General features: G+C 35.0%; 2 protein-coding genes across 2 annotated transcripts; both read left to right on the top strand.

The window, feature by feature from the left end:
* Window positions 1-390: 390 nt before the first annotated feature.
* On the top strand, window positions 391-2462 carry LOC125851654 (receptor like protein 22-like). The gene is made up of 3 exons (XM_049531424.1): window positions 391-1184; window positions 1343-1480; window positions 1580-2462. Exons 1-3 carry the CDS (start codon window positions 391-393, stop codon window positions 2460-2462), a joined length of 1815 nt encoding a protein of 604 aa, XP_049387381.1.
* Window positions 2463-2704: 242 nt separating this feature from the next.
* Window positions 2705-10726, top strand: LOC125851653 (receptor-like protein 9DC1). The gene is made up of 4 exons (XM_049531423.1): window positions 2705-2764; window positions 6082-7525; window positions 7933-9112; window positions 10237-10726. Exons 1-4 carry the CDS (start codon window positions 2705-2707, stop codon window positions 10724-10726), a joined length of 3174 nt encoding a protein of 1057 aa, XP_049387380.1.
* The last annotated feature ends 3632 nt before the right edge of the window (window positions 10727-14358 follow it).

The raw sequence follows: 14358 nt of genomic DNA, 5'->3' as shown, positions 1-14358 counted from the left end.
CCCCCCTCTGTTTTGTGTAACTTATGTTGGAAATTATAGACATGGTAGGGGTCAAGCCAAACCCCCCACACCTAATAGCTTTAAGCTGTGATGGTTATGGCTTAAATTAAAAAACAAAAAAAGAATATCTTGAACCTCGAACAATGTCAATTCTCTGGTTCCATTCCCGAATCCATTGGCAACCTAACACAAATTACAGAGTTGATTTTACCTTATAATCATTTCACTGGCCATATTCCTTCCACAATCTCTAAATTGAAGCACCTCACAAATTTACATCTTTTTGACAACTCCTTTTCAGGTGAAATTCCCTAGGTTTTCTCTAACCTCCAAGAGCTACGCATTTTAGATCTTTTTAAAAACAGCTTCATCGGTTTGTTTCCCTCTTCAATGTCAAACTTGACACATCTTCAACAGTTAGACTTGTCTAGTAATTCCCTATGTGGCCCACTTCCTCATAATGCGAGCAATCATCAAAAGCTAACCCAACTGGATTTGTATGACAACTTACTGAATGGTACCATACCATCTTGGTTGTTTAGCCTCCATTTGCTAAGATCTTTATTGTCGCTCAGTCGAAATCAATTTAGTGGACTACCCGATGAGCTCAAAACAAATCCAGCATTAATAGAAGTGGATTTAAGCAATAAGCAACTCAGTGGTTCTTTTCCTCAATCACTTGTGAATCTCACAAACCTTGAAACCCTTGACCTTTCATCAAATAACATCACCGGTCCATTTCCCGCTTCAATTTTAAGTTTGACACATCTTGAATACTTAGACTTGTCGAGTAATTCCCTATCTGGCCCACTGCCTAGCAATGCAAGCATGCTTCAAAAACTAATTTCTGTGGATTTGTCTTACAACTCGCTGAATGGTACCATACCATCTTGGAACCTCCCTTTACTATCTTTGTTGTGGCTCCATTATAATCAACTCAGTGGTTCTTTTCCTCAATCACTTGTGAATCTCACAAACCTTGTATACCTTGACCTTTCATCAAATAACATCACCATTGCTGAGGGAATAAATATCACCTTTCCTTGCCTAGAAGTTTTGCAGCTATCATCTTGTGAACTGAAGGATTTTCCACACTTCTTGACAAATGTAAAGACACTTCAGGTCTTGGATATTTCTAATAATAAGATTTGTGGTCAAATCCCTAACTGGTTTAGCAGCATGAGGTGGGACTCGTTGCAGTTCCTAAACCTTTCTCATAATTCATTAACAGGACGATAACCTACAGTATCTTGATCTGAAATTTAACTCCCTTCAGGGTCCACTACCCCTCATCCATTTGTAACATGAGTTCACTTATCTTATTAGATTTATCATGCAACAGCTTCAGTAACTCGATTCCAAGTTGCTTGGGAAGCATGGCTAATCTAACGGTGTTGGACTTAAAGAAAGAACAACCTCACAGGGAGTCTTCCTCCATTATGTGCACAGAGCACTTCATTGAGTACCATTGTCGTAAATGGTAATCGATTTGAAGGACCTGTCCCTGTGTCGTTGCTCAAGTGTAATGGTCTAGAAGTCCTTGATGTGGGGAACAGCTCTATAAATGACACATTTCCAGCTTGGCTCGGAATCTTGAAGAGCTGCAGGTCCTTATATTAAAGTCGAACAAGTTCCATGGACCTACAAGTACGTGTCAGACTAAGTTTTGCTTTCCTAAGTTGCGAATTTTCGATCTTTCTTGTAATGAATTAAGTGGCTCACTTCCTGCAAAAGTTTTTAGAAACTTCAAGGCAATGATAAAATTAGATGGCGAAGACACAGGAGAGATAGAGTACATGAAACTATCTGACACATCGTATGAGGATTCAGTGAGTTTGGTAATCAAAGGGCAGGTTATTGAGCTACAAAGAATCAGCACAATTATGACAACCATAGATCTCTCAAGCAACCATTTTGAAGGTGTCATTCCGGAAACACTAAAAGATCTCAGCTCACTTTGGCTACTCAATTTATCCCATAACAATCTCATAGGTCATATTCCAATGGAATTGGGGCAATTGAATAAACTTGAAGCTTTAGATCTCTCCTGGAATCGGCTCACTGGAAAGATTCCGCAGGAATTAACAAGAATGAACTTTCTGGCCTTCTTAAACGTCTCTCAAAATCATCTCGTCGGACCAATTCCTCACAGTCTACAGTTCAACACATTTGAAAATGACTCGTATGGCGGCAACCTTGATTTATGTGGTCCTCCTTTATCAAAACAATGTGGAACGAGTGATTCATCACATGTTCCTCAAGCATTGGAGTCCTATTTTTTTAGTGGATTTACATGGGAATCAGTAGTCATAGGCTACAGTTTTGGACTAGTTGTTGAAACTATCATGTGGAGTCTCATGTTTAAATATCGTAAGCCAAAATGGTTAGTGGAATTTTTTGATGGACTCATGCCTCAGAAAAGAAGAAGGCCAAAGAAGAGAGCTCAGAGACAACAGACTTAATGGAAGATTGAGAGGGGCCAACTTGTCTTTGTTTGATTTTGTGGACTAATTAGTGAACTTCTCTGGTTCTGTTTGTCTTTTTAATATTCTGTTTGTTATTTGTATATGTTTGATAGAAACATAATTATATATGAGTTATTTTAGTATCAATGGTTATTCAAGTTATGTTTCTGTTTCAAGTTGACATAAGTGATCCACACACCAAACTTATTAATTAGCTATGATACTCGGACTTTTCAAAAATGCCAACGGATACTTGTTGGATTCTTCAAAGTATTGCATTTCTCAAGGAACCAACACAGGTGCGACATCATTATATTTTAGGAGAGTCGGAGCAACATAGTTCATTAGTACAACAAAAAGGAAAAAGCAAAGCAGTAAGCACATAGAGTTTGGTTCATGATTGAAATCACTTGATATTAGAAAGTTCATATATTCTGCATAACTGCATGTCCATTTTACATTACAGTTCTTCTTATACAAACTAGAAAAGAAAATCTTGTGTTTACAGAAACTGAAAATTGATTTTCTATAATGTAATACATTTGCATTGACCACACTACCCTTATGTCACGGTGTTTTACAGGTTACGAAGTTTAAGAAAAAAAAGTAGGATTTTTTAAATTTGTGATTTTGAATATGACGTGCGACGATTTTTGTGGCTATATATAAAAGTATGAAGTGTTGATCTTTTTTGAAATAGATTAATAGGAAATAGTGTCACATAAAATGAAAGACAGAATGTACTATATAGTGTGATATTGAACCAGATCTTGAGACATATAGAGTGCAAACTAGGTAGCTGTAAAGTGTCAACTTTGTCCCCATTAAGTTTTTTCTACTACAAAAAAACTAGAAAAGTGAAAAGTGTTGTGGATAATTATAGAATGTACCTAACATATTTGAAAACAACTAATCAGGAATTTCTGATATAATTTCTCTGCAATCTTTAACATTAAATATTGACCAAGTCAAGTCTCTCTGGTGGTGGAATTAGAATGTTTAACATCTTATATTTATAAATAAAATAAGGCAACATGTCCTATCATTATTATACTAAATTTATTTTTCTTCTTGTTTAAGAGCTTATATTTCTGTGAAGAATGTGTGTGTTATATTTTTACATTTTTCACTTCTGAATAAGTAGTAGTATATGAATCTTGCATAATATAACCTGCTTTTCCAAGAGGCCTTTGTGTATTAAAATTTTTGTACCTATTATCTAGATTAAGCTTCGTCTAGATAATGTAAAAACTGACTCTGGTTAGTCTTTGCGGAAATTTGCTTAAAGACTTAGAAGTCATCGTCTGATAGTTGCAGTAAAGTACCCCTTTTTTCTTTGTTGCTTAATTAAATATGAGATGGTCCTATGAAGAATAATGGAGTTTCCCTCATTAACTTAATGTGAAAACTCATGTGTACCTAACAAGTTTGAAAACAGCACAAGAGACAACTAATCAGACACCAACTCGGAAATTTCTCATAATAGCTTTTAGGAACGCTTTGTATAATCCAATATTTTTTTGAGCTATTGACTTAGTACAACACAACAGGAAAGGCTGCATCCACCTCTGGGGCTCATGTTGTTCATGGGTTATTTATCAGTCTAGCCCTTAGCGGTAGTTATCTTTACGGAACTATAGAGAATAACAGAAGAAAAGTATAATCTGCTAGCCCAAGATCATTAACTATAAAAGATCAGAAGATTCAACTAAAGAAGAGGAAGCTAGAAAGGAGAACTTGTTTATGGAAGAAGACTCTTTTATTTGGGTTGTTCTTGAGTTGTATACAAATGACTGAGGCCACCCCTATTTATACTTATGTGGGGATGGTTCTAGACATTACAAGATCTAGTCTATTTTCTACAGTTAGTGTTACGTACAGGACCAATTTCACATCATCTTGCGTAACACACAATGCAAAAATAGTTAATGACCTCGAAATGAACAACAACATCTAGAGAAAATGAGGACATAGGGGGTATTATTTTTTTAAGTCTTCTCCGTCCTCTAAAAAGTCTTGTGGAACACTACAAAATATGAAGTAACAAGTTGTTAGAAGTGAGTAGTACTCATCCATGGAGCTCAAGTTGTGTAGTTAGTGATGCCAAGGTTGTATTATTTTTTCTCCCTTTATGCCAAAGTTGGACAAAATGAATATTGTATATATAATTGGTACTATCAAACAAGATTTGAAGACTTGAGTCTTTCTGGAAAATGACTTAAAACACTTTAGACAACTTTTTTGCAATCACAAATTAGTTAGTGGTAGATGTGGGGACAAATACCCCATTTTATTTGTCTGGATATGTTTCATTCTCTTTTTCTATTCACACTTTTTACAGTAAAGATGAAAGAGAAAATAATTTATGTGTGAAAAAATTAAATATACCACAACATGATTTTCTTAAAAATAAAAAAATAAAAAAAGTAATTTTTGTACAAGTAGGGGTATATGTGAAGCCACTTTTGTAACAACAGGTATATTAACTCTAAAATGACAAAGTTGAGGGATATATCAAGCTCTTTTCCTTAATGTGCCTTGCAATGATATCAATATCAGTTGAATAGGATACAGTTCACTACAATTCTACCACAAAAACAACTTTTTTGATGTAGTGTCGATCACTACACCTTTATCTTGAGTCGAGGGTCTACGAAAACAGCCTCTCTACTACTTTGGTTATTCTCCATCTCTTCATGTTTGAACTGTATCATATAGATGGAGTTTCCCTCATTAACTAAATGTGAAAAGTCTTGGAAAACAACACAAGAGACAACTAATCGGAAATTTCTCATAAAATTTCTAATTATGCAGGAAATTAAGACACATATCAAACAAAATTTTGAATAAAAAGCAAATAAAAAAATAAAAATAAAATTCCACACGGTATTATTGTTCATTTTTTTCCTCACTTGACTTGGTCCAGAAATAGTTTCTCTCATTGGAAATTTCTTAGAAGTTCTGCAAAAAAAAATTCCACATAATGGGACCAACTTCACATCATCTTGCCTAACACACACTGCAGCGATAGTTAATGACCTCGAAATGAACTCAACATCTAGAGAAAATTAGTACATAAAGAGTATTATTTTGTTAAGTCTTCTCCGTACTCTAAAAAGTATTGTGGAACACTACAAAATATGAGTAACAAGTTGATTTTTAATACCATTGTTTAATCTTCTTAATGTTTTGAGTAAGATTTGATTTTTTTTTACGCGATGCGTGATGCTTAGGTAGACGTGCCCTGAGTAAGATTTGGTTATTCTAACTTTATATTATGTTTTTTCATTGAAATTTTTTGTTGTTTGTATTCTTCCTTCATAAAGGTCTGTGTATATCCTACCTTCTTGAAACTTTACTCGTAAGATTACATTAATCAGTATGTTATAGGTATTCAGTTTACATAGGACACTTAGAAACTAGTATATATATGTGTGGATAATACTGACTGATTTGTAAGAAGAACTCCATCCTGAAAACAAACAAACAAAAAATGGTCATGAGTCTGTTTTTCTTTTATTCATTTCTATGTTTTGTGTTTTTAATAAGTGGATGCTTTTCTTCATCCTTTGATCATCATCTTTGCTCTCCCACTGAAGCTTCCTCTTTGCTTCAGTTTAAGCAATCCTTTCAAATATCTGATTACTCTACTCTTAAGTGTGATACTTCTTTCCCAAAAACTAAGTCTTGGAATGAGAGTAGGGATTGCTGCAGTTGGGATGGAGTCACTTGTGACTTATTAAACGGACATGTTATCGGGTTAGACCTTAGCTGCAGTCAGCTTCGTGGAAGTATTCATCCCAATAGCAGCCTCTTCCAACTTCATCATCTCCAAACAGTAAACCTTGCTTACAATAACTTTTCAACTTCTTCAATCTCACATAACATTGGCCGATGGAGAAATTTGAGGCATCTCAACCTTTCTAATTCTTTCTTTAGTGGGAAAATCCCAACAGAAATCTCATTCCTTTCCAATTTGGTTTCACTTGATCTTTCTTCTTCTTATGGATTACAACTTGATGAGAGAACATTTGAAACAATGCTTCACAACTTTACAAATCTGGAGGTACTAGCTCTCTTTCTTGGCAACATCTCATCACCGATACCTGTAAGTATTCATCCCAATAGCAGCCTCTTCCAGCTTCATCATCTCCACACACTAAACCTTGTTAACAATTTCTTTTATCCTTCTTCAATCCCAAATGGCATTGGCCGATTGAGGAATTTGAGGCATCTAAAACTCTATGGCTTTCAAGGGAAAATCCCAACAGAAATCTCATACCTTTCCAATTTGGTTTCACTTGATCTTTCTTATAGTTATGAAAGATTACAACTTGATGAGAGAACATTTGAAGCAATGTTTCAGAACTTGACAAATCTGGAGCTACTTTCTCTCTATGGTGTCAACATCTCATCTCAGATACCTGTGAATATTTCTTCTTCCTTAAGGTACCTGGATCTTGGTTATACTAATCTGCGAGGTGTTCTCACAGAGAACTTTTTCCTTCTGCCAAACTTGGAAATACTCAAATTGAGTGGGAATGATCTTGTCAAAGGAGTTTTTCCAAAGATCCACTGGAGCAACACTCTGTTAACGGAGTTGGATATTTCATCCACAGGCATCTCTGGTGAGGTGCCTGATTCAATTGGCACCTTCAGTTCCTTGAATATCTTGAACCTTGCAGGATGCCAATTCTCTGGTTCCATTCCTGATTCCATTAGCAACCTAACACAAATTAGGGAGTTGATTTTATATCATAATCATTTCACTGGCCATATTCCTTCCACAATCTCTAAATTGAAGCACCTCACACGTTTGGATCTTTCAATTAACTCCTTTTCAGGTGAAATTCCTGATGTTTTCTCAAACCTCCAAGAGCTACGTACTTTACATCTTTCTTATAACAGCTTCATCGGTTCATTTCCCGCTTCAATTTTAAGTTTGACACATCTTGAATACTTAGGATTGTCGAGTAATTCCCTATCTGGCCCACTGCCTAGCAACCAAAGCATGCTTCAAAAGCTAACCGAACTGAATTTGTCATACAACTCACTGAATGGTACCATACCATCTTGGGTGTTTNGCTCCAACATAACCGATTCAGAGGACTAGCCGATGAAGTGATCAAAACAAACCCAACATTAAAACAACTGTATTTAAGCAATAATCAACTCAGTGGTTCTTTTCCTCAATCACTTGTGAATCTCACAAACCTTGAAACCCTTGGAATTTCATCAAATAACATCACCATTGATGAGGGAATGAATATCACCTTTCTTAGCCTATCATCTTTATTCTTATCATCTTGTCAACTGAAGGATTTTCCACACTTCTTGAGAAATATAAAGACACTTCGGTACTTGGATATTTCTAACAATAAGATTTGTGGTCAAATCCCTAACTGGTTTAGCGGCATGAGGTGGGACTCGTTGCAGTTCCTAAACCTTTCTCATAATTCATTAACAGGCCACCTACCACAATTTCGTTACGATAACCTACAGTATCTTGATCTGAAATTTAACTACCTTCAGGGTCCACTAGCTTTATCCATTTGTAACATGAGGAAACTTATCTTATTAGATTTATCACACAACTACTTCAGTGACTCAGTTCCACATTGCTTGGGAAGCATGCCTAATCTAAGGGTGTTGGACTTAAGAAGGAACAATTTCACAGGGAGTCTTCCCCCATTATGTGCACAGAGCACTTCATTGAGTACCATTGTCGTAAATGGTAATCGATTTGAAGGACCTGTTCCTGTATCATTGCTCAATTGTAATGGTCTACAAGTCCTTGATGTGGGGAACAATGCTATAAATGACACGTTTCCAGCTTGGCTCGGAACTCTTCAAGAGCTGCAGGTCCTTATATTAAAGTCGAACAAGTTCCATGGACCTATAAGCACGTGTCATACTAAGTTTTGCTTTCCCAAGTTGCGAATTTTTGATCTTTCTCGTAATGATTTCAGTGGCTCACTTCCTGCAAAAGTTTTTGGAAACTTCAAGGCAATGATAAAATTAGATGGTGAAGACACAGGAAATATCAAGTACATGGAATCGATGTCGAATTTGCCATTTGTCAGATCGTATGAGGATTCAGTGAGTTTGGTAATCAAAGGGCAGGATATTGAGCTACAAAGAATCAGCACAATTATGACAACCATAGATCTCTCAAACAACCATTTTGAAGGTGTCATTCCGAAAACACTAAAGGATCTCAGCTCACTTTGGCTACTCAATTTATCCCATAACAATCTCCTAGGTCATATACCAATGGAATTGGGGCAATTGAATACGCTTGAAGCTTTAGATCTCTCCTGGAATTGGCTCACTGGAAAGATTCCGCAGGAATTGACAAGAATGAACTTTCTGGCCGTCTTAAACCTCTCTCAAAATCATCTCGTCGGACCAATTCCTCAAGGTCCACAATTCAACACATTTGAAAATGACTCGTATTGTGGCAACCTTGATTTATGTGGTCCTCCTTTATCAAAGCAATGTGAAACTAGTGATTCATCGCATGTTCCTCAACAATTGGAGTCCGAAGAAGAAGGCGAGTCATATTTTTTTAGTGGATTTACTTGGGAATCAGTAGTCATAGGCTACAGTTTTGGACTAGTTGTTGGAACTGTCATGTGGAGTCTCATGTTTAAATATCGTAAGCCAAAATGGTTTGTGGAATTTTTTGATGGACTCATGCCTGACAAAAGAAGAAGGCCAAAGAAAAGGGCTCAGAGACGAAGGACTTAATGGAAGATTGAGAGGGCTAAATTGTCTTTGTTTGATTTTGTGGACTAATTAGTGAACTGTTCTGTTTTTGTCTTTTTTTAATTTTCTATTTGTTGTTTGTATATGTTAGAAACACAATTATATGTGTGTTGTATTTGTGAAAATTGATGTAGAAGAATACTCAAAACTACAGATGTGGCTAATAATTGGTGGTACTTCATCTTTCTAGTCATAAAACATCCTTAAAATGTTCTCTAACTCAGTTTCAACTTCCGCGATTTTGATTTTGGTAGATATTTACATATATTTATACTTCATGACGAGTGTTATGTCTCACGCGATCCAACAACTAATTTATACTGCTTGATTATGAATGAGGGAATTTTTTTGATATTGGGCAAAACGCTCTCTGAAATTGACTCATTGACAAGACTACAATTCCTGGCAGACTAAAAACTCTCTCTCAATGTTCTTATCAGACCGATTGCATGTTCCCAAGGGCGGCTCTAAGGCTTGGCCAGTGAGGCCATTGCCTTAGGCCTCAAAAATTTGAAGGCCCCAAATTTGTTTAGATTATTATTATTATTAATTTTATTATATATGAATATAATTTATTGTTATTGTATATTTTTTATTATTATTTGTTTGAGAATATTTTTTATCAATAAGTTCATAAATTCTCATAATCTTTTCACTCATTATTTGATATATTTGTTTTAACTTCCAATTTTAAATTTTATCCTCTTTATATAGGAACTAAGTTATATATATTGATAACATAATGAATTTTTTCAATCTTTTCCTAAACTACGTGAACACAAAAATATTCATGCACAAGTTTCCTTTTCGTTTTAATTTAATATATTATATGAAAATTTTATAATTTGTTTTAGGTATTCACCGATGAGTGCTACTTAATGGAATGAATTATATCATTTAAAAAGAATTATATCATTTAAATTGATCAAAAATTTGGATATTTTTGTTACTATCCATGCTCAAAGTCAAAACTTCATCTACAATTGAATGCGTTATTTGTCAGATCGTATGAGGATTCAGTGAGTTTGGTAATCAAAGGAAAGGATATTGAGCTACAAAGAATCAGCACAATTACGACAACCATAGATCTCTCAAGCAACCATTTTGAAAGTGTCATTCCGGAAACACTAAAGGATCTCAGATCACTTTGGCGACTCAATTTATCTCATAACAATCTCAGTGGTGATATTCCAATGAAACTAGGACAATTGAGTATGCTTGAAGCTTTGGATCTCTCTTGGAATCGGCTCACTGGAAAGATTCCACAGGAATTGACAAGAATGAACTTTCTGGCCTTCTTAAACCTCTCTCAAAATCATCTCGTCGGACCAATTCCTCAAGGTCGACAATTCAACACATTTGAAAATGACTCATATGGTGGCAACCTTGATTTATGTGGTCTTCCTTTAACAAAGAAATGTGGAACGAGTGATTCATCGCATGTTCCTCAACAATTGGAGTCCAAAGAAGAAGGCGAGTCATATTTTTTTTAGTGGATTTACGTGGGAATCAGTAGTCATAGGCTACATTTTTGGACTAGTTGTTGGAACTGTCATGTGGAGTCTCATGTTTAAATATTGTAAGCCAAAATGGTTTGTGGAATTTTTCGATGGACTCATGCCTGACAAAAGAAGAAGGCCAAAGAAGAGAGCTCAGAGACGACGGACTTAATGGAAGATTGAGAGGGCCAACTTGTCTTTGTTTGATTTTGTGGACTAATAAGTGAACTTTTCTGGTTCTGTTTTTATCTTTTTAATTTTCTGTTTGTTGTTTGTATATGTTTGATAGCAACATAATTGTTATATGTGTGGTATTTTAGTATCAATGATTATTCAAGTTAAGTCTATTTCTGTTTCAAGTTGACAGAAGTGATCTACACAGCCGCTCATTAGCTATGTTACTCAGACTCTTCAAAAATGTCAATGGGTACGTGTTGGATTCTTCAAAAGTAATGCAATTTTTAAGGAACCAACACAGGGGTCATAATATTTTAGGAGAGTCGAAACAACATAACTCATCTTTCTTAACATTTTCTGCTTCTGCATTTATTTCTGTTAAAGATCATTGCTTGAAATGGCTTAACTCATACACAGAGAGGATAGCAACTATTGAGCTGTTGACTGAAGTGTTCCACTTATTAGTACAACAAAACAGGAAAAGGCTACATCCACCTCTGGGGCTCATGTTGTTCTGTTTCTTCAAATGCAAAACACTCTCTCTCAGGATTTTCTTTATTTTCAAGGTTCGAATCCGAAACCCTTGGTTCAATTTTACCTGGAACCATGCATTTAGCATAACTATATGTCCTATTGCATTATAGTTATTATACAAAGTGGAAAAGTTCAAGGGATAATAACACCAACTCAAAAGTCGGGTGTGTAACTGAAAATCTAACTCAACTTTAGTGGTATACTTAGGGCTGTTCAAAACCGAACCATAACCGATAAGCCAATCACAAAATTGGCTTATTGGTATTGGATTATCGGATTAACGGTTGGCCAACGGATTAAAATTTTATAGTTGACGGTGCGGGGCGGATTACTCAATTTCCTTCTAGGGTAAACCGTTAACCTTTTAAAAATTATTGTAGTTAGGATATTTATTAAGTAAATACTAATGCACTTGCACCCTCAAAATGTAGTTCACATGTGTCTCCCTGTGATTTAGAGAAATTTTCATGGGCCTAAAAAATGGGCTGGCTCCTTTTAAACATGGGTTGGGCTTCTCTTCTCTTTAATGGGCCTTATGCTGTGCGGGTCTGTATTAGTTGGAGCTCCGAAGCAGGTATAGAACACCAGGTTAAGGATTTGAAAAAAATTATCTTTCCAAATGACATTCAAGTCAGGTGCTCTAATATATTTTACTCTCTTTCCTTAACATCCTTCCTTTATATATATTGATAGTATAAATTTTATCACTTGATAATAGTTGACACGTTATTTGCCTTGATTTTAAATTATTAATTTCATGAAGTTTCACTTATAGTTACTTTTAGACGACTTGATAGTGAAATTTTTTTTTCTTTGAAACTTTGTTTCAAATTGTCTAGCATACAATTATCCAAGGATCAATGTAGGGGCGGATCTAGTGAAGCAACTACGAGTTCATCCGAACCAAGTAGCTTTGCGTAAGACTCTTTATATATGTTAAAAAATGAATTACATATTTTTCAACCTTCCAAAATAAATGGTACTTGTATTGTTACCATGTTGTACCTAAGTGTAATGGTTACACAAAATTTGTAAATTTTGTAATGAAGTCTATCGGAAACAACCTCTCTTCTCTACCTCCACAAGTTATGGTAAGGTCTGCGTACACTCTATCCTCCTCCTCAGACCGCACTTGTGGGATTACATCGAGTATGTTGTTGTTTGTATCATTTAGTTGTTGTGAACAACTATAAGATAGTACCATTTTTTGTTGTGTGTTACACATGATTCAGTCCTTAAGACAGCAAAACTGGTCTTCTGTAGGAGATATTTGTCTCAAGTTCACATTTGTTATGTGTTACACATGGTTCTGTATATGTGGATATGAAAAATTCTATGTAGGAGATATTTGTCTCAAATAACATCACCATCGATGCTGGAATACAAATCACTTTTCCTAGCCTAGAAGTTTTGCAGTTATCATCTTGTAATCTAAAGGAGTTTTCACACTTGTTGAGAAATGTCAAGACATCTGTGTACTTGGATATTTCTAACAGTGTTGCTCCCAATTGCACACGTAAGTGTATGTGGTCGCGCAAGTAATATAGTGACTCTTAAAAGAATCGGATTATATATCGAACCAAAAGACTTGTCAATTAACTTATTTACTAAATTATACTAGTCTAATTATTTATTTAAGAGTGTCAAAAGAATTTGACTTTTATTTAAATACTAAGAATGCAACAATTAAATAATAAAATTATTTACAATGGTTGGAAAATTTCAGGGCCGCAACATGCATAGGGTTCATGTATCACATCTCATGTATGAATTAACTACAATTATCAAATTACTGATTTATAGAGTTGATTTTATGATCGATCATGGTCTCCTGACCTCTAATCGCCTACTCCAATTAACTGTCTAACTACATCGTTGAGTGGAGATAGACAATCCTAATTGGCGAGCATTTATATTTCATCATGTTTCGTAACCAAGCTAGGTGTTCGTCCGGACGTCACTCCTAAACACAAATCAACTCAATTTAATAGAAGATCAAGCTTTTTGTATCCATTGGTTTATCTACCTTAGCGTCTCTCAATTTTAAGAGTAGACAAGAGATTTATCTCTATGATGGCCAGTCAAGAAATACTAAAACAAGAATACAAAAATAATTTAAGCGATAACCAATCATTAATTCAAAACAATCGATGTTCAACACTTACACATAGCTACAACCCCAAAACAAGGGCCTTTAACTACTAATGTCTAAGAAAAGAAAAAGAATAGAAGCCTAAAAAGTATTGACAACTTTATACTTATACCTATGATTCATCTCCCCGAATAATTATTTTTATGGATTATTTATAGAGGTAGAAAATCCTAAATAAAATAACTGAGTCCAAAACAAATCGGAAAACCAAAACCAAACGGAATTTGACTTCCACGTCAAGAATGGTCGTCCAACTGCCTCAATTCTCTTTGCTGCTTCAGAATCAGCCACGTGGCAACTAATGTAGGTGAACTTCATTAATTTCCTTTCTTTGTAAGTTTGAATCAATATATTATAAGTAATTTATTCCATCAAGTTGTCTACTTGATTTTCTTCTATAATTTTTTATCTTTAATTCGTTTTAGATCCAAACTTCATCTTCACACCAATTTAATCCTATAAATAAAATATACTATTTAGCACAATTCATAAAATTCATGCTAAAAAAGGATAGATATATATAATAAATGTAAGGTAAATAATGATTAAAATATATATTTTTGGCCTCATATCAATAAGATTCGTGGTCAAATTCCTAACTGGTTTAATGGCATGAGGTGGGGTTCCTAAACCTTTCGCTTAATTCATTAACAGGCCACCTACCAATTTCATTACCATAATGTAGAGTATCTTGATCTTAAATTTAACTCCCTTCGGGGTCCACTACCTTCATCCATATGATGTAACCTAATATATATTCCTT

This window comes from Solanum stenotomum, unplaced genomic scaffold, assembly GCF_019186545.1.
Source record: "Solanum stenotomum isolate F172 unplaced genomic scaffold, ASM1918654v1 scaffold28368, whole genome shotgun sequence".
NCBI classification, from domain to species: Eukaryota; Viridiplantae; Streptophyta; class Magnoliopsida; order Solanales; family Solanaceae; genus Solanum; species Solanum stenotomum.
The sequence above is the reverse complement of the archived record's forward strand: the minus strand, read 5'-3'. Positions and strand labels throughout refer to the sequence as shown.

What these genes read in the sequence shown, in the direction of transcription:
- LOC125851654 (XM_049531424.1), top strand. Translation starts at nt 391, where the DNA reads ATGTCAAACTTGACACATCTTCAACAGTTAGACTTGTCTAGTAATTCC. An exon ending in AACTGGTTTAGCAGCATGAG is followed by an intron (nt 1,185 to 1,342) that starts GTGGGACTCGTT and finishes ATCATGCAACAG; the next exon opens with CTTCAGTAACTCGATTCCAA. An exon ending in GAGTACCATTGTCGTAAATG is followed by an intron (nt 1,481 to 1,579) that starts GTAATCGATTTG and finishes ACACATTTCCAG; the next exon opens with CTTGGCTCGGAATCTTGAAG.
- LOC125851653 (XM_049531423.1), top strand. Translation starts at nt 2,705, where the DNA reads ATGCCAACGGATACTTGTTGGATTCTTCAAAGTATTGCATTTCTCAAG. An exon ending in GTCATACAACTCACTGAATG is followed by an intron (nt 7,526 to 7,932) that starts GTACCATACCAT and finishes ATTCATTAACAG; the next exon opens with GCCACCTACCACAATTTCGT. An exon ending in ACTGTCATGTGGAGTCTCAT is followed by an intron (nt 9,113 to 10,236) that starts GTTTAAATATCG and finishes GTTATTTGTCAG; the next exon opens with ATCGTATGAGGATTCAGTGA.